Source organism: Zootoca vivipara, chromosome 4, assembly GCF_963506605.1.
Source record: "Zootoca vivipara chromosome 4, rZooViv1.1, whole genome shotgun sequence".
Taxonomy (NCBI): Eukaryota; Metazoa; Chordata; class Lepidosauria; order Squamata; family Lacertidae; genus Zootoca; species Zootoca vivipara.
In genome coordinates, this window is record NC_083279.1 from 92132458 (window position 1) to 92156228 (window position 23771).

Below are 23771 nucleotides of genomic sequence, written 5' to 3' on the forward strand. Positions count from 1 at the left end.
TGTTGAGGACTTGGAGCAGCCTTTTCCGACATGACCCTGCTTGGCAGGGGGTTGGACTGGATGGCCCTTGTGGTCTCTTCCAACTCTATGATTCTATGACCCCTCATCCCAATGCATATTTTGGACTCCACCAGCCCTAACAAGCATGTTTCATGGTCAGGAATAGTGGGGATTGTTGTCCAACAACATCTGCAAGGTTGGAAGTCCAGAAGATCAACATTTAAATATCCACTTCCATCTCGATGTATGCATTTCTGAACATGCTTTATCCCGAAATATGCATGTTTACACATACCAGTACTTCCCCCTCTTAAAGTCAAGAACTGTCTCACACAATTCTGCAAAGTACAAAATTCAAAGGATAATTACCTTCTAATTATGTGTCAGACTGGAAGGTGTGAATTAGGTTGGTTCACTTAAAATGAGGTCTGAAATAAATCCTTCTCCATCTCTAGGGTGGGGAAACACTTTAATACCTGGAATACCTTTAACTGCCATGGGGAAAGCTCAGCGTATTTCCTCCAACCCTGCCGAACTGGGATGGGAGGATCAGAGTAAGCCATGAAAAGGAGCATTGCAGGAGAGTAGCAGTGGTGTGACCAGTTCAACATAGCTCAGTTGGTAGAGCATGAGACTCTTCATCTCAGGATCATGGGTTTGAGTCCCAGTTGGGCAAAATATTCCTGTATTGCAGGGGGTTGGACTAGATGACCCTCCTTTTCCAGCTCTACAGTTCTATGATTCTATGACCTAAGAATCTGGATCCTGAACCCATTCAGCTTGGTCACGTGGCCTGGTAACCCAACAAGTTAAGCTGGCAAAAATGGGTTTTGTAACGCAAACACTATAGGATTTCTTCCTTAAGAACCAATCCCCTGTGCAGACTAACCTTTGAATAAACTCAACTGAATACAAATGGCGCTTATGCACCTAAACCACCCAGTAATCAGACCAGATTAATAATGGTCGAAGCCTTAGAACTGTACTAATTTGCATGGGGTGGGCAGAAAAACACGGCCCTTTATGATACAAAGATGTAGCGCTCTGGTTAAAGGAACCAAAATGTCTATAATTCATGCAATTCAATGTCTATAATGCAAGCAATAAGTTCTCCTACTGAAGCCATTTTAAATGCCTTCTCTATCTTCACAACAGTCATGTGAGGTAGGCTAGGCTGAGGGTTGGTGACTAGTCCAAGGCCAGAAGTGAAAAATTCAGTGAGCTTAAAATGTGAAAGTGCATGTGCTCAGAGTATTTTCTTTTGTTTATCCATGTTGGCAAAATGTTTTTGCTTGTGACTGTTGTTGTTGTTGTAAAAAACCGTATTACCCGTCCTTCAGCAGAAGATCCCAGGGCAGGTTACAGCATTAAACACAATATTAAAACCAATTTAAAACAACTTACAATCATAAAAACAAACAAACCAAGTCCTAAAAACATGCTCCTTGAATGTCAAAAGCCAGGGTAAAGAGGTAAATCTCCAGCAGACACCCATATAATGAAGGTTCCAGGCACACATATGTGAGGGAGGAGTTCCACAGCTTAGGAGCCACAGGGGAATGACCAAGAGCAGTGTTTCTCAACCAGTGTGCCTCCAGATGTTTTGGGACTACAACTCCCATCATTCCTGACCACTGGTCTTGCTAGCTAGGGGTGATGGGAGTTGTAGTCCCAAAACATCTGGAGGCACACTGGTTGAGAAACACTGACCAAGAGTTTTGAACCACCACAAACTCATAGAATATTTTGCAATGTTTGGAAACTTACATTTGTTAGTCGTTATGCTACTTATTTTGCGGTAGCTTATTTCATCCATTCCTTTTTTTAAAAATATCATTTTTTATTAATTTTTCAAAAATAGAATATAGAATAAAGTACAAACAAACCATAAAAGAAAAACACTCTACAACAAAGAAATACAGATAAGAATACAACAAAAATAGGATAAAAATATAAAAGCTTCTTATAACCTTTACTAGTTCCTTTCTTGTATTTGGTGACTCCCTCCTTCCCTCCCTCCACGTTTCTAGTATTCATGCATTCCTTTTGAGGGGAAGGGGATCATATATGGGAGGGACTGTACCAAGGGCCCGATCCACCGTAACCCAGCCTTGAAAGCAGGACAGAAGAGGGCACGGCCTGGTGAGAGGGGTCACAATTCAAAGAATCACAGACCCTCCAAGCGATCCTATTTTCCAGGGACAGTCTTGGATTTACGGAAGCTGTCCTGGTTTCTGATTTGATCCCAAAATGTCCTGCTTTTCCTTAGGACATCCAATTTTTCATCAGAGAAATGTTGGAGGGTATGGAGTTATGCGACCCCCGAGGCAAGGAGATAAGTAACTATACAACCTTTTGAAGACATCTGAAGGCAGCTCTGTACAGTTGTACCTTGGTTCTCGAACGCCTTGGTACTCGTATGTTTTGGCTCCCAAACTCCGCAAACCCGGAAGTAAGTGTTCTGGTTTGTGAATGTTTTTCGGAAGCCAAACGTCCAATGTGTCTTCTGCAGGAAGCTCCTGCAGCCAATTAGAAGCTGTGCTTTGGTTTTTGAGTGGTTTCGGGAGTCGAACAGACTTCCAGAATGGATTAAGTTCAAGAACCAAGGTACCATTGTACAATGAAGTTTTTTTAATATTTAATGTTTTGTTATGTTTTTAGGTATGTTGGAAGCTGCCCAGAGTGGTTGGGGCAACCCAGACAGATGGGCAGGGTATAAATAAAACTACAACAACAACTGTTGTCATGTAATAAAGGTAAAGGTACCCCTGACCTTTAGGTCCAGTTGCGAATGACTCTGAGGTTGCGGCGCTCATCTCGCTCTGTAGGACGCAGGAACCAACGTTTGTCCGCAGACAGCTTACGGGTCATGTGGCCAGCATGACTAAGCTGCTTCTGGTGAACCAGAGCAGCACATGGAAACGCTGTTTACCTTCCTATTTATCTACTGGCACTTTGACATGCTTTCGAACTGCTAGGTGGGCAGGAGCTGGGACATTGAGGAAATCTTGGAGGGAATGGAATCATAGAACTGAAGAGTTGGATAGGACCCTGAGCTTCATCTAGTCCACCCCCTGCAATTTGTCCCCCAGGCCCAAGATGCTTCATCCCTGGAATAGACAATAGTAGAGAAATAAATTTGGCCTCATAATGAGCTCCTTACATTCCTTTTGTACGGTATTTGACAGTCGCTTTGAATGCTACTTCAGTTGGAGATACAGGGAAAGTTAAGCAAAGTATTTAACCGCCCATAACTATTAAGATTATACTGGGAAGCAGAGTGCTTTTTGTTACTCGCCAACCTGTCTTCTTCAGAATTAGATAGATGAATGAATCGCTTAATGTAACAAAATGAGACAAATCTTATCTGCAAAGGGATATAAAAAATACATTCCCCCAGCCATCAAAGCAAATGCACTCAGCGTAATTTATGCTCGCGCCTTAAGTCGGCGAACGGCAACACAGAGTTAAAGTAAATTCCTTTATGCCCAGTCACTAAATCCTCTAATATACATGTCATTAAAATAAAGTATGGAAGGAAATATGCGACTCTATCAGAAATTGGGGTCAATTAGGGACTCATTATGAAGGAGCAGTGAAATTGATTTGTAAGTGTAGCTCTTCAGGCCGGCTGCCTGTTCCGTAGAGCTAATAATAAAATCTGAATTCTGACAAGGAAAGTCATTAAGCCCCTTCACAGCCAAGAGTTATTCATTACTTTAGAACTTATTATCTGGAATTTATTCCCTTCTGCTAGCTAGATTCATCATGTCCAAGTGATTAATGATTTTGAATACAAAGGAGTCGAGCTGTTATCTGTGCTAATATTCGCCCGCTTCTGGTGGATTGATGTTCTTTGTTGCCACATGCTTCCTCGAGTAGAAGAGAGAGTTTCCCATCTCAGGTAGCAAGCCTTTGTCTGAGACCATACATGGCACACCCTGCCCTTTATTAATTGCATACACCAGTGTTTCTGTTCTGCTGCAGTTTGGTCCTCTGCCGAAAACTATGTTAATCGTTCCACTGTTCACTGTGGTGAAATTGCATAACTTACATTACAATTATTCCATCCCATTCATTTCAGTGCCAAGGAAAAGCAGTGCAAAAGAGGGGAAATGCAATCTGTTACATATGGTTTGCAAACTTTAAGCAGCAACCATTGAATATTTGCTGGACTGATTTCCGTTCTCGAAAGAGGAGAAATAAGCAAACGCTGGCAAATTCTGTTCTCTTTTCCATTGGAATTCTCCAACATCCCTAGTTGTCACTGCTCCTATAATCGGAACAAACTGACTCACTTTGCCTTATGTCAAGTCTGGCAGCGTCCATCATCCCCATTATATCTATACTAGAGTGCGACTCCACCCACCCACCATCTTATTTATTATTATTATTTATTGAATTTATATACTGCCCTATACCCACCAGTCTTGAGGCAGTACACAGGATAAAACCACAAGGTACATAATAAAAATAAAAATAACAACAACCCAATAACCCCCAAAACAAATTTTAAAGGGCATAGGATGTCAATCAAATCATCCAAAGGTCTGGTGAAAGAGGAACACTTTTGCATGGCACCTAAAGGTATATCATGAAGGCACCAAGGAAACCTTCCTGGAGAGAGCATTCCACAGATGGGGAGCCACTGCAGAAGAGGCCCTTTCAAAGGCAGATATATGTCTATACCTATCTATACATTTATTTATTGTGTTTTTTAATCCTACTTTCCCTCTAAGGAGCTCAAGTTGGCACTGACAGGAGGCAGAGGAACCAACCCCCACAGCAGGTTGGCCAGCAATGGAGAAGGCAAGGAAAAGTCCTTACCATCTGCTTTTATTCAATATTCACAGAGAGGGTTGGGAATGCAGCCTCTCAGAATAATGGCATTGCCCCGAGTGAATCTCCACCCCCTCCCTCTCTCCCACTTCCGACGGGTGCTGAAAAGTGCCCTCTGCTTTTGAGTTCTTTGCTCTCCTACTTTCAAGGCTCGCCGGGTTCAGGGATTGTGGGCCTGGAATGCTTTCTAAAGAGTCCATCAGCTGTGCTTCTTCTTCCTCCTCCTCTCCCATTATTTCCCAGCTTTCCCCCTCATTTGCATCTGAGCTGCCACCTCCCTCAAACCCCTGTTGTAATTCTGAACTGCCTTCCTCTCCAGGAAGGGTCAGGCTGGGGAGGCAGTCTCCACCATTTCTCCTCTGCCCAGTCCCTGACAGGCACACATACTTTTCTCACTCCTCATTTTATCCTCACTGTGACCCTGGGAGATAGGCTAAGCTGAGATAGAGGAACTGGCCCAAGCTTTATGGCTGTGTAGGGACTTGAACCCTGGTCCCCCAGCTCCTTGTTTGATGCTGTAACCACTTAACCACACTGTCAAAGTAACTCTATGTTCATGCCATGCTCATTTGCGCCAGGAGCCTTTTAAGTATCTGGCAATGCCCTGCTGCCTGTTGAAATAGCCGTTGTGATTGAGCCACACAGAAGGACCGTGGTCTGCTTTATTGCCGGAGTTGTTGTTGTTTAGTCGTTTAGTCGTGTCCGACTCTTCGTGACCCCATGGACCATAGCACGCCAGGCACTCCTGTCTTCCACTGCCTCCCGCAGTTTGGTCAAACTCATGTTGGTAGCTTCGAGTTAAATTGCCGGAGTTAAATTCCCACTATTTGGAAATATGGGCATGACTATAGCCTTTAAGAAGATGGAGCGCTGAGGAAAGTGCTGATGAAGGCAATAAAAGCCAATGAGGCTTATTGCTTCTTGACATTCGGGACACTTAGGGACGATTCCTCCGTGAACACACCAATAGCAAAGAGACTTTCTAAGATAAGTCCTTCCCCTCCCGCTAAAGCCTCACAAAAACAAAAGCACCCTCTGAAGCGGTCAGCAGGAATTCATTACCCAAATGCTGTGCCCGCTCTGAAGGTTATGATCTTCGCTTGCTAAATGGGTGAAGGGATGGGAACACGGTTATGTTTTCTCATAACCTTTGCAGACATTATTTGGATGATTAACAGAGAGGTCAGAGGTGTGTTAGCATTTTCAAGGATTCTCTCTCTCTCTCTCTCTCTCTCTCTCTCTCTCTCTCTCTCTCTCTCTCTCTCTCCTTCCTCTGCTTGTTCAACACCTCAGAAGAGGAGTACTTGTTTGGTGCAATCATTCTGCAAAGCACACCCACCCGAAAAAGGGATTGAAAACTTTCTTAGGGCCCATTTGCACCACACAGTCATACCTTGGTTTAAGTGTGCCTCGGTTTGAGTATTTTCAGTTTAAGTACTCTGCAGACCTCTCTGGAATGGATTAATCCACTTTCCATTACAGTGGTACCTCTACTTATGAATAACTCTACTTACGAATGTTTCTAATTATGAACGGAGCTACGTCCGCCATCTTGGATGTGGTTTAGGTAGGATTTTTTCTACTTACGAATTTTTAGATAGGGTTGCTTCGACTTACGAATTTTTTCTCCCAATGCATTCCTATGGGATTCGACTTACAATTTTTTCGACTTACAAATGTGCGTTCAGAACGCATTAAATTCGTAAGTAGAGGTACCACTGTACTTTCAATGGGAAAGTTCGCTTCAGGTTAAGTACAGACTTCTGGAACCAATTGTTTGTAAACCGAGGTACCACTGTATATTTAAAGCACTATTGCAGGCACATCCAACTCCCAAGAGACTGTGATCTACTCCCAGTATTTTTTAAAAAAACTGATAGTGATCTACTCATTGTCATTGGAGGGAGGAGGAGCGTGCGTGGGGTGGGGTGGGTGGGTGGGTGGAAGGGGAGAATTGAGCAGAGTTGTTGAGCTTTTTGTGTGGAGGATTGCCCTGCACAGAGTTGTTGAGCTTTTTGGGGGGATGATCCCATGATCTACCAGGATCAGCCAAGGATCTACTGGTAGATCGCAATCTACTGGTTGGACATGCCTGCACTATTGTATTGATTCTAAGGCCATATTCACACCACACATCTAAAACACTATGATACAGTCATGGCTTCCCACAAAGGATTCTGGGAACATTAACAGTGCTGGGAGTTCTTAGGGAACCCCATTCCCCTCACAGAGTTACAGTTCCATAATAATAATAATAATAATAATAATAATAATAATAATAATAATTATACCTCGCCCATCTGACGGGGTTGCTCCAACCACTCTGGAAAACTTCCAACATATATAAAAATAATAATAAAATATTAAGCATTAAAAAACTTCCCAGATGTCTTCTAAAGGTTGTATAGTCACTTATCTCCTTGGCTCAGGGGTCGCATAACTCCATACCCTCCAACATTTCTCTGATGAAAATAGGGATGTCCTAAGGAAAAGCAGGACATTCCAGGATCTAATCCAAAACTGGGATGGCTTCTGTAAATCTGCGACTGTCCCTGGAAAATAAGGACTCTTGGAGGGTCTGATTTAACAGTCAGTCCCACTTTGCAGGTGATTCCTGAACTTGTAGCTCTGTGAGGGTAACTCTCAGTACCTTTAACAAACTACATCTCCTAGGCTTCTTGGTGGGGGGGATGGAATCCTGCGCTGCAACTTAACTACTCTCTGGAACACCGACACAGAGAGAAAAAACTTTGTTTTTAGATTCAATTCCTGCTGCTTTTAATAATTTTACATTGGGTAAGCTTTCCTCATGCCTTTTGTACAGATCTGATTATTTTTTTACTTGGTGAGCTTCAGACTTCACTATTTTATTTTTAAACGTTTTTTTCTTTTACCTGGACTAATTTTATGTTTGGTTTCCCCCCCTGGATTCCTTATCTGGGTCACCTCTGAATTCTAGTAGTGTGCACTCACAGTTATCATGACTAGCATCCATTGATAGTACGTAGCTGGAATCAGCAAGGGTTAAGTTGTAGTTAATTTTATTCTGAGTAGAATAAAGTTTAAAAGTGAAGCTGCATATGCTTATTCTGTTTCGCTCATCATGTAATCATTATTTGCATGTCCTACTCGTTTTTCCTACCTTCCCCAAGACACATTCGTGTATAATGCACCATTGAATTTGCTTGATATCATTATGCTCAAATCTTTCCTAAACTGAAACGCACACACTGGCCTTCTGCTCATGTCTTTAAAACAAATCTTCTCTAATGAATTTTAGCCTCCCGAGCCCTTTCTGGTCAAAAGCCTCATGCCCGTTGGGGCAATTTAAGAACCTCATTTTCACATCCTGCAGATTAGAGATGTTGGTGAGTTTAAGGGAAAGGGTTTCTCTCAACTGCGAGTGCAGTGAGGCTGGTAAACATATGTTCAGATACTCCGGAGGGTTCATCTGCCAAATCAGTATCATATTCAGAATATGGTTCTTCCAATGATATGAATTAATTCCCTATCCTGGAGCTAGGAAAAGGGCTGTGTGGATGAAAAAGAGAGAGTTTAATTTCTTCCCTTCTGCTGGGTTTCTTGATCATGCCTGGCTGGCTGTTCATGAAAGAGGCACCTTCTGGCTCCGTCTTTTGCTTTGATGGACATGGCATCTGCCTTAGCATATGACCTGGATGGGTTTCGGCTACTTGTTCAGCATGCCTCCTATTCAGCTACCGAACCACCTGAGCAGCTGGATCCCGAGGCAAAGGAGTATAATTCCTGGCCAAGTGAGAAGAACTCTCCAACTCCAACGGAAACATTGCACGTGTACAAATTACAATGGTATGAGTTTGGTGACAGAACAACAGAAGGGGCTAGAGCAGGCATCCCCAGACTTCAGCCCTCCAGATGTTTGGACTACAACTCTCATCTTCCCCGACCACTGGTCCTGTTAGCTAGGGATCATGGGAGTTGTAGGCTAAAACATCTGGAGGGCCGCAGTTTGGGGATGCCTGGGCTAGAGGATCGTTCCATGGATGTGGAACCGAGTCTGACATGTGGGTGAACTAGGAATAGACTGAGCATTACATCCTGTTCCAGTTTACCTGGGGCTCAGTCATAGAATCATAGAATCATAGAGTTGGAAGAGACCACAAGGGCCATCCTGTCCAACCCCCTTCCGAGCAGGAAACACCATCAAAGCATTCTTGACAGATGGCTGTCAAGCCTCTCCAAAGAAGGAGACTCCACCACACTCCTTGGTAGCAAATTCCATGGTTTGTTTCATCCCATCTTGTTAAGTGGGTAACAACAACAACAACAACAACAACAACAACAACAACAACAACAACAACAACTGCATAGCAGGGGGTTGGACTTGATGATCTTCAAGGTCCCTTCCAACTCTACAATTCTATGTTCTTATGATTCTATGAGTCAAGACAACTTACAGGTAAATGTGCAGTAGCTGCTCGAGTTGCCAGGTCACAGTGCCAGATTTACGTATAAGCTAAACAAGCTATAGCTTAGGGCCCCACTCTCTTGGGGCCCCCCAAAAAAATTAAAGGGAAAAAACTGGATGTACATTTCCAAAATATAAGATAAAAAACAAATAAAATAAAACCTACATTCAGCAACAGTGTTTTGTGTTGCGTAGGCTCCTATGATGTAAGTCATGGGCCCCGCCTGCTAGCCTTCTCCCTAAAACATCACTGGTTTGCTCATTTCTATATATAGGGTGCCTACATTCTGCATGAACTGGCTGCATGGCAACATGTGCAAATGGCTTGAGATACCTATTAGGTCCATAAATTACCATATAGCATATATTCAACACAAAAAACAGTGGCAATTTGTTGTTGACAAAGGACAGCTGGACATATAAAGGGCCCCATTACCTTCAGTAGCTTAGGGCCTCATCAAACCTCAATCCGGCCCTGTGCCAGGACCTCTAAAATAAAGGAAAAACAAGAAATGGATCAGTCGTTGGACTGCCAAATAATGGAACTGAGAAGAAGTGCATATTTTAAAGTCTAATCTGTCTTTGCAAAATTTGAACTCCCCAAAATTCTTCCCTGAAATCTATTTATACGGGTTTCACGCCTTCTCCGCAGATGTGAGATGTCTCTCACTCCAAACACTGTGAGGCAGAGAATGCTTTGCTAGTTTCCAGAGTTAATAATATTGACCACTCGCTCACCTCATTATGTCAACTGCTTTCTGAATATTGAATGCTAAAATGAGGTTGCAGAGTATAAGTGGATTGTAAAGTGGAAACTCAATACTCAAGGATGAGAAAACAGTACTTACTAATTGAGTGAAACAGGCCGGAACAGAAACAAAGCAATGGTGCAACATTAATAATTTCATAATAAAACTGTGGGTGGGTAGGAAGCACTGGGAAATGGTGTGGCTCTGCCAACACCTTCAAAAAAAGTAGAACTAACTAGGGATAACAGATCTATCAATTTTGGCTACTCTCAATTTCTCAATTTTCCAAACTTAATTTCTCCACATTTCCACATCAGTTTGAGGATCTATATCCTCATGAAAATTACAGGTGAAACTCGGAAAATCAGAATATCATCGAAAAGTGCATTTATTTCAGTAATGCAACATATTATTTATTATTTTTCTTTTAGTTTTTACAAATGCTTTCTTTTGGAAATTCCACAGTAATAAAATTTTTTTTTTACAATAATACAAAAATAAATAAAAATAAACATCGCTATTGCATTTCATTAATTACATTCCATTCATAATTGACCCACCTAACGACAAATAATTACAATTACAACAAATAAAGGCTTGACATATCTTGCTTTGCATGCCATGCATCTATCTCATATATTGGTTTCACCTTTTAAGTTGCATTACTGAAATAAATGCACTTTTCGACAATATTCTAATTTTCCGAGTTTCACCTGTAATTGTATTTTAATTTTAATTGCAAAATAAATTCACATTTTCCTGTGAATTTCTCCTAAGATATAGTTGCTTGTGTGCAATTTTGCTCAATATATTTTTTTTTTGCAAGTAATTATCCCAGCCCTCAGCTGAGCAAGCCCCCCGCTACTCCAGCACCTCTCCTTCTAGATAAAAAACAACAACACTGGACGTCGCATAGATGGTGGAGCAAGCTTGTTTTCTGCTGCTCTAGAAGGTAGGATCCAGACCAATGGATCCAAAATACAAGAAAGGAGATTCCGACTAAACATTAGGAATAACTTTCTGATGGTGAGTTCTTGCTTGACAGAGGAAGGTGATGGACTCTTCTTCACTGAACAAAAGAATAGATGATCTGTCAGGGATTCTTTAGTTACGATTCCTGCGCAAGATGTTGGACTCGGTCCAGTATACCTGAAGGAGCGTCTCCACCCCCATCGTTCTGCCCGGACACTGAGGTCCAGTGCCAAGGGCCTTCTGGCAGTTCCCTCGCTACGGGAAGCTAAGTTACAGGGAACCAGGCAGAGGGCCTTCTCGGTAGTGGCACCCGCCCTGTGGAATGCCCTCCCACCAGAGGTCAAAGAGAACAACAATTACCAGACCTTTAGAAAGCATCTCAAGGCAGCCCTGTTTAGGGAAGCTTTTAATGTTTGATGGATTTCTGTATTTTAATGTTTTGTTGGAAGCCGCCCAGAGTGGCTGGGGGAACCCGGCCAGATGGGCGGGGTATAAATAATAAATTATTATTATTATTATATTATTATTATGGACTAGATTACCCTTGGGATCCCTCCCTACACCACAGTTCTACAATTCCATTGCATCAAAGAGAGTAGGAGAACCATCTTATGCTAATAACACTTTTATATGGGGAGGAAATCTCCCTGGAGGTGTTCTTAAAATACTCTCCCAGCAATCAAGCATTACATCTTCCCGAGTCTCACCTTCCTTTACTAAAATATCCATCTTCCTCCCCCATTCAGCCCTATGCGTTTCCTTGCTTCATTTTATGGGTTGGAAAGGACAACTGCCTGTATAAAGCTTTGTCATCTGACTTATTAGCTATGACCTGATTGTTCCGCCAAGTGCTGGGGCCTGGCCGCGTCTCGCCTCTGCCCCAGAAAACCCTTAAGTTGCTGTTCTTGACGTGATTCAGCACGGGCTGTCTAGCAGCATAAAATGTCACCGTCTCCCCTGGGTTAAGCGGGTCACCGAGGTCTATTGCTCTGACTGATGCAATTAGAGATTTTGCTTCCAGGTGCGATGTACAATCACAACCGTTTTGGGCACAGGACCAGGAGCACGCCAGGGAGATCCTCCGTCACTATAACAACCTGGAGAACATGAATAATTCAGCCCCTTTTAAAATGCTTGTTTATTTATGGAATACCTTAATTACAGCAAAGGAAAATTTCACAGTTACTGAAACAGTTTCCCTTCAGAGATAACTTGCTCTTATTGCTTATCAATTATTGAAACCTGGCTGTGTTGGAAGGGAGAGAGAGGAAAAAAAGAAAGAAAGCAGGAAGGAGCAGAAGATGGAGAAGAAATCAGCCTGGATAGAAGGGTTTTGTGGAGCACTGCAATAAGAATGAACAGTTGTTGTTTAGTCATTTAGTCGTGTCCGACTCTTTGTGACCCCATGGACCAGAGCACGCCAGGCACTCCTGTCTTCCCCTGCCTCCCGCAGTTTGGTCAAACTCATGTTCGTAGCTTTGAGAACACTGTCCAACCATCTCATCCTGGTGAGAAGAAGAAGAGTTTGGATTTGATATCCCGCTTTATCACTACCCGAAGGAGTCTCAAAACAGCTAACATTCTCCTTTCCCTTCATGCACCATTCTGGCGAGACAGTCCGTGGGCAGGTAGGGTCTCAGCCTGTGTACCAGATGGAGCTGGTAGATAGCTCCATAGGCCCTCAAGCTCAGGCGTTTTGATAGCCCGATGCAATGAGGCAATGGAGAGATGTTATGGAGAAAATCCCTGCCTAGTCTTTCTTCCTTGTACACCTTCACTGCTGCTGGCTCTGACTTAATGGAAAGGAAGGGGAAGCATCCTTGGTGATGGGAGAGTGAGCTGAGTGGATCAGTCTCCCAAATAGACTATTTTACCAAAAGAATTTCAGAGAGCTCACTCGCCTCAACTTTGAGCTCTTCTACTAGAATGTGAACCAAGCATTCAGCAAGACCTACCTTTGTGAAAATTAGACTTCTTTTGGGGGATAAATGCACTAAATGCATGTTGTCACTTTTGGAGAGGTGGAAATACTGGTGGTGATAGCAGAACATGCCTTTTCAACATCCCCAATAATCTCTGCTCAGAGAAGGACAATATTCTGGAAAAGACACCTAGAGGCTTCCGCTGGTTGTCCTTGAGGATGCAAATCCGAGAAGGATTTCATCAGCGAGTGTTCAGATTACTTGTGCACACAGCATTTACATAAATCTCATCTGTGTTGTATTGTGTATGGATCGGCAGCTGGGATTTTGCATAGCACCGTCCTGTGTTTCATCGAAATTGCTTTCCTGGGTTTTGTACGGAGAATTGGGAAGAGAATGCTGTTCGAGGAGAAAGCTGTTATCTAAGCTTTTCATTTCGAGAAATCTTTTTAGGGCAACGGAATCTCATAACTCAGCAAGCCAAAAAGCTGGCTGGGGCGACTGCAATAATTTATCAGGCACGCTAGAAAAACTCATTTTAAGCTAAGCAAACAAAATAGAACAGGGTAAGACAGTCAAGCGCTGGTTGCTTTTGAGCTGTTCGTCACATTATGTTCCCTGTCTGTTTCTTGAGGACGTGGGTTGGGAAGGGTCTGGAGGATTGGAGAGGCAAAACTTAGTAGTGGTGCTTTGCATATAAAACGTCCTAAATTCAGTTCCAGGACTCTTCAGTTAGAAGACTCCAAATAGCAGGGTCAGGAGAAAACTCTTATCTTGGAGATCTTGGAGAGTTGCTTTCAGGCAGAGATGATGTGAACAGAGTAGGGCTACACTAGGCATCCCCAAATTGTGGCCCTCCAGATGTTTTGGCCTACAACTCCCATGATCCCTCGCTAACAGGACCAGTGGTCGGGGAAGATGGGAATTGTAGTCCAAAACATCTGGAGGGCCAAAGTTTGGGGATGCCTGGGCTACACCATCCATTTAAAGCACTATGATAGGTAAAGGTAAAGGACCCCTGGATGGTTAAGTCCAGTCAATGGTGACTATGGGGTTGCAGCACTCATCTCACTTTTCAGGCCGTGGGAGCCAGCATTTGTCCACAGACAGTTTTCCGGGCCATGTGGCCAGCAGGACTAGACCGTGATGAGTGCCAGAGCACATGAAAACACCATTTACCTTCCCACTGCAGCAGTACCTATTTATCTACTCATGCTGGTATGCTTTTGAACTGCTAGGTTGGCAGAAGCTGGGACAGAGCAACGGGAGCTCACCCCGTCGTGGGGATTCGAACCGCCAACCTTCCGATCAGCAAGCCCAAGAAGCTCCGTGTTTTAGACCATAGCGCCACCCATGTCCCCCAAAGCACTATGATACCACTGTAAGCAGTTAATTCTGGCAGCTGTAGTTTGTTAAGGGTGCTGCAAGTTGTTCGGAGACCCCTGTTCCCCTTATGGAGCTACAATTCCCAGAGTTCCCTGTGATAATATATTGATTGTTAAACCACTCTACAACTGTAGCTTTATATTATAAACCACCCTGTGATCCCCAGATGAAGGGTGGTATAGAAATTCAATACACCTAATAAACATTAGTGATTTAAAATTGCAACCTGTGAATGTGGTCTAGATCAGGGCAGCCCTACCAATTGGCAGAGTGAGACAACTGCTCCGGGCAACTGATGCTGGAGGTCAACAATAGTAACCTCTCAGCTGTTCCTCCTGAGCTACTTGCCTCTCTTGAGGACACAGCTGTGTATGGACATGAGCTGTTCTTGAGTCACTAAATGAACTTGCTACCCCCAGGTGTAGTGGAGGGTGCTATTTTATCATCAGGCTTTTGTGGAATGGGGAGGGGTGCCATCTTGTTCTCAGGCAACAAAATATAAGCTTATTAAATTTGTAAATCACCTGACTCTTGAAATAGAGTCCTAAAGTGATTTGCAAGCAAGTAAAAATAATGATACAATAATGAAACTTACAGCATGTATATTAAAAACAGATTTAAGAATAGAATAGAATAGAATAGAATAGAATAGAATAGAATAGAATAGAATAGAATAGAATAGAATAGAATAGAATATTGTTGATTCTGCCCACATGCCTGGGAAAACAAAAACACCCTTTTCCTGGTCCTGCAATGATAGGTGGGCATTTCTGGGAAGACCATTCCATAAAACAGAGATGATATTAAGAGAGATTAGGGGCTATGAACATGTGTGCTTGGCTATGTGAACAGGACCCAATTATATCATTTTTTCCTCCCAATATGGGGACCTCTCAGGTCTGTCTCCTCGAATCCACATGCTTCTAAAGAGTCTTGCAATATGCTTGGCAGTCAGGATGACAGAAGGAGACCACTCTTTGATGTCCACGTTTACTTGACAGTAGGTACACAGCAGCATGGAAAAGACCATGCAAATGTCGCAAACAGGATGTTTGCCTGCCCACTCAATATTTATGTTTCTAGCAAAACAATCCCAGATTAAATAAATTTCTCCAGCATTTCTAGCCCTCTCTTGGATATAAGACAGAGAGTTGCGTGGCATCTTAGCCACACACAGAGTCTGCTGTCCAAGGTACAGGAAATCTCTCATCAGCTTCTGTTTGTCCACAAATCGAGGAAAGATGTTGGGATCAGCTTCTCTCCATTTTTTCTTTCTCGTTGTCATCACAGCTATGGTTGTCATCGGCTTGATGGGAAATGGATTCATCACCATTGCAGGTGGCCTTGAATGGTCCAGAAACAAAACGCTCTCTTCCTCCGACATGATCCTGTTGGTGCTGAGTGTGTCCCGCCTTTTTTTCCTGGGACTAACTTTGAGCATCCATTACTCAGCTTTTGCTGACATCAGCAATCCAAAATATATACCAAATTCTGTCATTTTCCTCTGGGCATTTTTCAATGCTGTTACTCTGTGGACAGCCACGTGGCTTGCTGCCTTTTACTGCATGAAAATTCTCACCTTTGCCCAGCCTCTCCTTGTGAAAATTAAGATGGGGATCTCCAGGATGGTTCCATACCTGCTCCTAGGATCAGTGCTGGCTTCCTTACTTCTCTCCCTTCCTTTCAACTGGTTTGAAAATTGCTACCAATGCTGCAATGGGACAAATGTCCCTTTGGGTAACAGTACTGGGAGGTGTGATGTTTGGACCACTGGGATGCTATTTTCTGCTCTTCTGTACATTGCAGGGACATTCCCATCCTTTCTTATATGCTTAGCTTCTTCTGTCTTCTTGCTTCACTCCCTTCTGCACCATGTTAAGAGGATGCAACAGAACAGAGAAGGTTTTAGAGATCAGAGGATGGATGTTCAATTGAGAGCGGTCAAGATGGTGACATCATTCCTTCTCCTCTACACTGTAGCCTTTGCAGCTGAGATTTCACTCATGTTGTTCACCAGTCCCTTGACAATGGTATTGTCCATTGTTATGGTGGCTGGGTATCATTCAGGACACGCCATCAGTTTGATTATCACAAATTCCAAACTCAGGCAGATGTTCCTCATGACTTTGTACGATCCTCTGTGTCAGAGACTGTGGACAACTACATCACCTTCCTATCCCAAGACCCCCAAGGAAATGGGCCAGTCTTAGATGTCTGAACCATCTTGTGAAATTTTACCAGCAGTCAAACTTTTTTTTAAAAACCTCCCTGAAAATTACTCAGACGTTTCCTTGAGCAGAAACCAAACAGCCTTTGACAACATCTCTGCATCTCCATTGGCAAAGTCTGGAGGAAAAGATCTTACTCGCCCATCATGTGGCTTGAAGGAAAGATCATTTGCTACAACAGAAAAAGCTGAGAAACACTATCCGGCTCCTCGTTTGAACAATATTGTCATGTTTCAATGGTGATTCATAATATGGTCTTCGGATGCAGATGCTGGGGGTGTGTGTTGCATTGGATTTATGAGCTGTGGAAGAGGAAGTGTGTTGACAATTGTAGCTTTAATTATGAATGACAGGGTGGACAAATCAAGGAACATTGTTGCCACTACAGAAAGAAGGAGCCATGCCAATCTCCCATATGTTTCATTCATAAATCCATTTGTCCTGTTCCCACATTGATTTGTAATATATACACGGGGGATTTGCACTTAAATACTTTTTAAGTATGCATGTTATCACAAAATACATATTTAAATACACATTTTATGTGTGTTTTCAAATGCATTCTTTAAACCCAAAATGCAGGAATTGTTAATGCATTTTGGCACTTTTTTTGGAAATTGTATTGCCTAAATTTTGGAGAAGTGCAAAATCTGAAAAAAATGGTTATGTTCTGATCTGTGCATTAGTTTGGAATGTGTGGATTAGCTTGGTTCGGTTAAAAATGCAGAGCAATTGAAATTCCATCCATCCCTAGTTGCTGCTGGTAATTTAAATAGTGGACCTGGGAACTGGACCCTAAGGGCAGATGTGTAAATAGGAAGCAGGATAAAGAACATAGAGAAAGCACTGTTGCATAATGCCTCTTGCTTGCCTGGCTAAAGGATAGAGAGGGGGATGTGAGTGTGAGTGCAAACTAGCAAAAATCATATACCTTGCTCCACCCACTTTTCCTCTGGCTCCACCCACCACTGTGATGTGGCCCTACAGGCTTAGGCTAAAAATGTTTCCCCACCCATTATCTATTCTGGAGGCCATACTGCAAACAATGGCTAATTGCCACTGATAGGGCCATCTGCAGAGAAAAACTAAGAATAAAAATATCTAGACCAGGGACTCCAAACTAAGGCCCGGGGGCCGGATGCGGCCCAATCGCCTTCTAAATCCAGCCTGCGGACAGTCAGCATGTTTTTACATAAGTAGAATGTGTCCTTATATTTAAAATGCATCTCTGGGTTATTTGTGGGGCCTGCCTGGTGTTTTCACATGAGTAAAATGTGTTCTTTTATTTAAAACACATCTCTGGGTTATTTGGGGGCATGGGAATTCATTCATATGTTTTTTTCAAAATATAGTCCACCACCCCCTACAAGGTCTGAGGGATAGTGGACCGGCCCCCTGCTGAAAAAGTTTGCTGACCCCTGGTCTAGATTCTCAATTTCAAAGAATGCATGTCCTCTATTCTATGCACCACCCTTCCTGAGAACTTCCTGAGAACCAAGTTGGAAAAAACATCAGCGGCTTGTTCCCCTCTGTGTACTTGCTGGAACAACATGCACCAAATACACAGCAAGCATCACATCCAGAGGTGGATTCTCTTCCTTCTGCCAGCCCTCTCCCCTGAGTCTCCAGGGATGAAAATGAGGCTTACTATGTGCCATCCATTCTTATCCGCTTGCCTTCACTTTGTCATCTCAGAATGTCATGGACGATGCATGTGAGCTTCAGCACCTATGTTCAGTTGTCTGGTATAGGATATTTAGAGAATAAACTCTTTTGTTTCTTTGCCTTTCTCCTTCCTCTTAATAAAGCTTCGAAACTGGAACCTGGCAGGTAGACTATATTCTGGAAAGTCCAGTGATCTTTCCTGCTGCGTTCTAAACCTCTCATTCATGTCATGGCATTTAAAAAAGGGGAAATAAAGGGAAAGGTGGCTTTAAAAATGCTCAGCGGTGACTTGGGGCAGGGTGTCAGGAGTATGGGCAGGAGTCAGGCTCTGGGGCCTGTAGTGCTTTGCAGGGCTGGGGCCTACCTCAGCTTGTGCTGGAGAAGCAAGGAGTGGCCACTCAGGTGAGGCCACTTGATACCTCACTGCACCTGGTGGCAGGAGCTGGGAGGGATAAAAGCTCAGCATTTCCCTTCAGCTCTTTGCCACAGCAACACTATCCCTGCCTGGTTGCCTCTGGCCTCTTGCTCCTTGGACCCTTGCCTTGCCGACGCCTTGATCCTCGACCCTTGGACCTTTGCCTTGCTGATGCCTTGCTCCTTGACTCCCAGACCTTCGCCTCTGCCTTGCTCCTTAACCCTGTGACTGCCTGCTACTGGACCCTCAGCCCTGCACCTGTTCCTGCTTCTACACCTCCATCTTGCCTCTGGTCCTGACGTCCCCAGCCAGGGCTTCAACTGCCCGTCGACCGGACTGTGACACAGGGGATTAAGCAATAGTTGCCCCATCCCAGGATGTGTGTGTGTGTGTGTGTGTGTGCGCGCGCGCATTCAGATCTTGAAAATGCCCTCACTCAAGGTTTAGGTTTGGATGGAAGGGAGTAGGGAGAAGCTGGACTGCCCCCAAGGCAGGGGGGCAGGTTCTCAACTCCACAACATCCATGAATTTGCCTAAGACCTTCTTGAAGCCACCTGAGCAACCATCACGTCTTGTGACAGTGAGCCCAATAATTTTAACTGTGCTCTGTGTGAAAAGTACTTGTTCTCCTCCCTTATATGCCACAAATGACTCTCCCCACTCCATTCTCTCTCTTGTCATCCTCTTGACTTTTGCCAGTCTCGCTTTCCCCAGGGAATGAATGGATGAGACATTAATGGAGTTGAGGCCACAACTTCATTAAATCCAAGCATCTGCAAGGAACTCAAAAACCACCCAACATGTGTCACGGTCTGGGTTGTAGGCGGCAGCCGTCCAGACCTGACACACCAGGACCAAGGTATGGATGGTGGCAATGATAATGATGATGATGATGATATATTAACAACCCCACCCACCTGGCTGGGTTTCCCCAGCCACTCTGGGTGGCTTCCAACAAAATATTAAAATACAAAGGTCTGTTAAACATTAAAAGCTTCCCTAAACAGGGCTGCCTTCAGATCTAGGGAAGTAATAGTACCACTGTATTCTGCTCTGGTCAGACCTCACCTGGAGTACTGTGTCCAGTTCTGGGCACCACAGTTAAACGTGTCCAGAAGAGGGCAACCAAAATGGTCAAAGGCCTGGAAACGATGCCTTATGAGGAATGGCTTAGGGAGCTGGGTATGTTTAGCCTGGAGAAGAGAAGGTTAAGGGGTGATATGATAGCCATGTTCAAATATATGAAAGGATGTCATATGGAGGAGGGAGAAAGGTTGTTTTCTGCTGCTCCAGAGAAGCAGACACGGAACAATGGATTCAAGCTACAAGAAAGAAGATTCCACCTAAACATTAGGAAGAACTTCCTGACAGTAAGAGCTGTTCGGCAGTGGAATTTGCTACCAAGGAGTGTGGTGGAGTCTCCTTCTTTGGAGGTCTTTAAGCAGAGGCTTGGCAGGCATATGTCAAGAATGCTTTGATGGTGTTTCCTGCTTGGCAAGGGGTTGGACTGGATGGTCCTTGTGGTCTCTTCCAACTCTATGATTCTATGATTCAGATGTCTTCTAAAATAGCAGTTCAATGGAGGATGGAAACTTGATGAGGAACAGAACACAGGAACAGAAATTGGAACAGGAGAAGGAAAAGGATCAAGGACAGGAGCACTAAAGTAGGATCAGGAACTGGAGCATGATCAGGAACAAAAACAGGAACCATCAACAGCAGAGTATAAACCACGTGGCTGTGGCAAATGATCAGGGGAATAAAATATACTCCTCTTGGGCTTGCCTCCCGGTCCTGCACATCTCCTGATCCGGCCACACCTGTCAGGCCACACCCAACTCTCCCAAGACAAACACAGCAAGGGCCTGGTTCTGCAACTCCTCAGTGCACTCAGGACCTGGCCCCTGCAAATACTCGTGGTACTCCTTACAACATGTGTGAGCAGCATGACTTGGTGAAAGTTATCAGAGGCATTCATAGAATCATAGAATCATAGAGTTGGAAGAGACCACAAGGGCCATCCAGTCCAACCCACTTCCAAGCAGGAAACACCATCAAAGCATTCTTGACTGTCAAGCTTCTGCTTAAAGACCTCCAAAGAAGGAGACTCCACCACACTCCTTGGCAGCAAATTCCACTGCCGAACAGCTCTTACTGTCAGGAAGTTCTTCCTAATGTTTAGGTGGAATCTTCTTTCTTGTAGTTTGAATCCATTGCTCCGTGTCAGCTTCTCTGGAGCAGCAGAAAACAGCCTTTCTCCCTCCTCTATATGACATCCTTTTATATATTTGAACATGACTATCATATCACCCCTTAACCTTCTCTTCTCCAGGCTAAACATCCCCAGCTCCCTAAGCCGTTCTTCATGAGGCATCGTTTCCAGGCCTTTGACCATTCATCCACTTGCACATGGGTAATGACACCAACAGGACTCGGGATAGCAGATGGGAACAGCCATTGATTTGTTCCCATCTTCACCTCTTCACCTAGATGGTTTTAAAAGAGGGTGAGACAAAGGACCAGGGGAGAGGGCTATCCGTGGCTACTAGCCATGAAGATCATGCCCTGCCTCCACAGTTGGAGGAAGCAATGCTTCCGAATACCAGTTTCTGGGAACTGCGGGAGGGGAGAGTGTTCTTGTGCTCATGTTCTGCTCCCTGGTTTCCCACAGGCATTTAGTTGGCCACTCTGAGAACAGGATGCTGGACCAGGTGGGCTTTTGACCTGATCTAGCAGCGCTCTTCTTACGTTCCGAGTGCAACAGCACCCTCACAACTTCTGATTTCCATCAACTGGTGTTCAGAGGTATATTGCCTCTGAAATTGGAGGTATAACACAACCATCATGCCTGTTTGCCTACACAGTCTCTTCTGGCAGGCAGATGGGTCAAAGCAGCCCAACATCAGAGCTCAATTTTATCACCACCAAAGTTTGGTCTGGCCAAACTTTTGAACATATGGGCTGGTTTATTTTTATTTATTTTTTTGCATGGGCAGGAGAGTGCAAAACTCCCTCTTCTCTTTTGGGAACTACAAATATTTTTGGAGGGCCTGAAATTTTCTCTTGCATCTCTGATGGGTTTACCATATCTCCCCATCCCCCTATGGCCCAAATGATATTTTGGAGGAAAAGTTGGTCAGGGTAAAGGATGCCCCACCCCCAGGAACAGAGCACCGGGAGGGGGCGATAGATCAGTCACCAGCCCCAAGGAATTCCTCTGATAAGTTTCCTCCTCATAATCATACATGAAAACAGCCCAACACACACACACACACACACACACACACACACACACACCAATTTTTGGTGGGCTGCAAATAGGATCATGAAGGAGGGGTATTCTCAATCCTCCCTTTTTTATAGCATAAGGGGGAAAACACACATAGTTTGTAGCCCTGAAGATCTTAGAATCTAAAGTATAACTATAGGAAGAGAATGGACAGCAGGAAGGGGTGAAAGTAACAAGAGATGTGTTTGAGCAGATGCATCTTGCAAATGTGTGTTCAGGAGAAAGGCTAGGATTAAAGCCAAATTGGAAATCATACCAGTCATTTGCATGCCCTGAAACAACACCAGAATAAAACACACAGTATAGATTTCAGGCGACTTCCTGGACCAGGAGAACGAGAATTTTTGTGTGGACAATGCATGTGCTCTGGCTGGATCCCAAAAGAATGGAAGGCTGTAGGACTGATGGAACAAGGTAATACCAGTGCTTCACATTGGCCTGTCTAGTGTTTCTGAACATGATCAGAGCTACATGCTACCCGTGAAGATCCTTGACAGGATTGTCCTCCCAATCTCTGATTGTCTGTGGATATCACCAAGGCAGAAACACAGGCAAGGGTGAGTGCCAGGATGTCAGATTCTGTTCACAAAACCTTCCAAGTCATAATCATGAGCCAGGGCGCTGTGGGCATGGCTGCCAGTGCGTTCATTGTGGCTGTTGGCTACACAGACTGGGCAAAAAGGAAAAAGCTGCCCACTTGCGACGTGATCCTGGTCTGCCTCTGTTCATCTCGGCTTCTTCTCCAGGGAACCACCCTGCACGCTGCCCTCTTACCGAAGATGCACCAGTGGGAAGTGATCAGAGTGCACTCCGTCCTCCTGGTTTTGGCCAGCACAGCTTGCCTCTGGTTTGCCGCGTGTCTCAGCATGTTCTACTGTGCCAAGATCAGCACTTTCACCCAGCGGCACTTCCTGCTAATCAAGCTGAGAATCGTCAGGATGGTCCCGCAGATTCTGCTGGGTTCGGTGCTGGTCTCTTTGATCGCTTCCCTCCCTTTCATCTGGATGGATTATAGCGCCCACCTCTGCAACTCAACCAGGAGTCTTCTGAGAAATGCCACCTTCGACAGCCCCGCCGGGACCATCTCCTACTTCAAGGGTTTCGTCATGTTCCTGACGTGGGCAGTCATCCCGCTTCTGTTCTTTCTGGCATCGTCCACCTTGCTCATTGCATCTCTGTGGAGACACACCAAGGAGATGAGACACGGTGCGACGGACAACAAGGACCTGAGGACCGACGCTCACATCACTGCCATCAAATCTCTGATCTCTTTCCTGATGCTCTACATTTGCAGCTTTGTGGCCGAGATGCTGCTGGGAACGCCTTCCTGCCAAGCGAGGAGCAGATGGAAAGATTATATCTGTTCACTGGTGATTGCTGTATGTCCTTCGATCCATTCCATTCTTTTGATTCTCCTGAATGTTAGACTGAAGCTGGCACTCAAAAACATGCTATTTTACATGAAATGCTGTTAGGTGATTCATAAAGACAGAATCAGTTGCTTTGGTGGGAACTGGGGCCGAAAAGAATTTGAGGAAGGAAAACTGCTTAGAACCATTTTAAATGTGCTCGCAAATGTGCATTCGTATAGTTTATATATTTTATTTTATTTTGCATTTATATCCCGCCTGTTCTCCAACGAGCTAAAGGTTATTGCCTCCAGTTTTATCCTCATAGCAACCTGTGAGTTAGGTTAGGCTCACAGGCAGTGACTGGCCCACGGTTACCCAGTGAGCTTCATGGCTGAGTGGGGGAATTTGAACCCCGGTCTCCCAGGTCCTAGTCTGACACTCTAACCACTACACCACATTGGTTCTCATTCACATTTTTTAAAAAAGCAAGTTCATTTTTTTCAAATA

General features: G+C 44.2%; 3 protein-coding genes across 3 annotated transcripts in view; all 3 read left to right on the forward strand.

Moving 5' to 3' along the window:
* Window positions 1-23771, forward strand: part of TENM4 (teneurin transmembrane protein 4) — a 1459233-nt gene that overhangs the window by 71172 nt on the left and 1364290 nt on the right. The window lies entirely within an intron of this gene.
* Window positions 15568-16525, forward strand: LOC118085097 (taste receptor type 2 member 40-like). Its single transcript, XM_035115391.2, has one exon. The coding sequence runs from the start codon at window positions 15608-15610 to the stop codon at window positions 16523-16525; it is 918 nt and encodes a 305-aa protein (XP_034971282.2). The 5' UTR covers window positions 15568-15607.
* Window positions 22482-23393, forward strand: LOC118085096 (taste receptor type 2 member 40-like). Its single transcript, XM_035115389.2, has one exon. The coding sequence runs from the start codon at window positions 22482-22484 to the stop codon at window positions 23385-23387; it is 906 nt and encodes a 301-aa protein (XP_034971280.2). The 3' UTR covers window positions 23388-23393.

Coding starts and splice junctions, on each gene's coding strand:
- LOC118085096 (XM_035115389.2), top strand. CDS start 22,482: ATGTCAGATTCTGTTCACAAAACCTTCCAAGTCATAATCATGAGCCAG.
- LOC118085097 (XM_035115391.2), top strand. CDS start 15,608: ATGGTTGTCATCGGCTTGATGGGAAATGGATTCATCACCATTGCAGGT.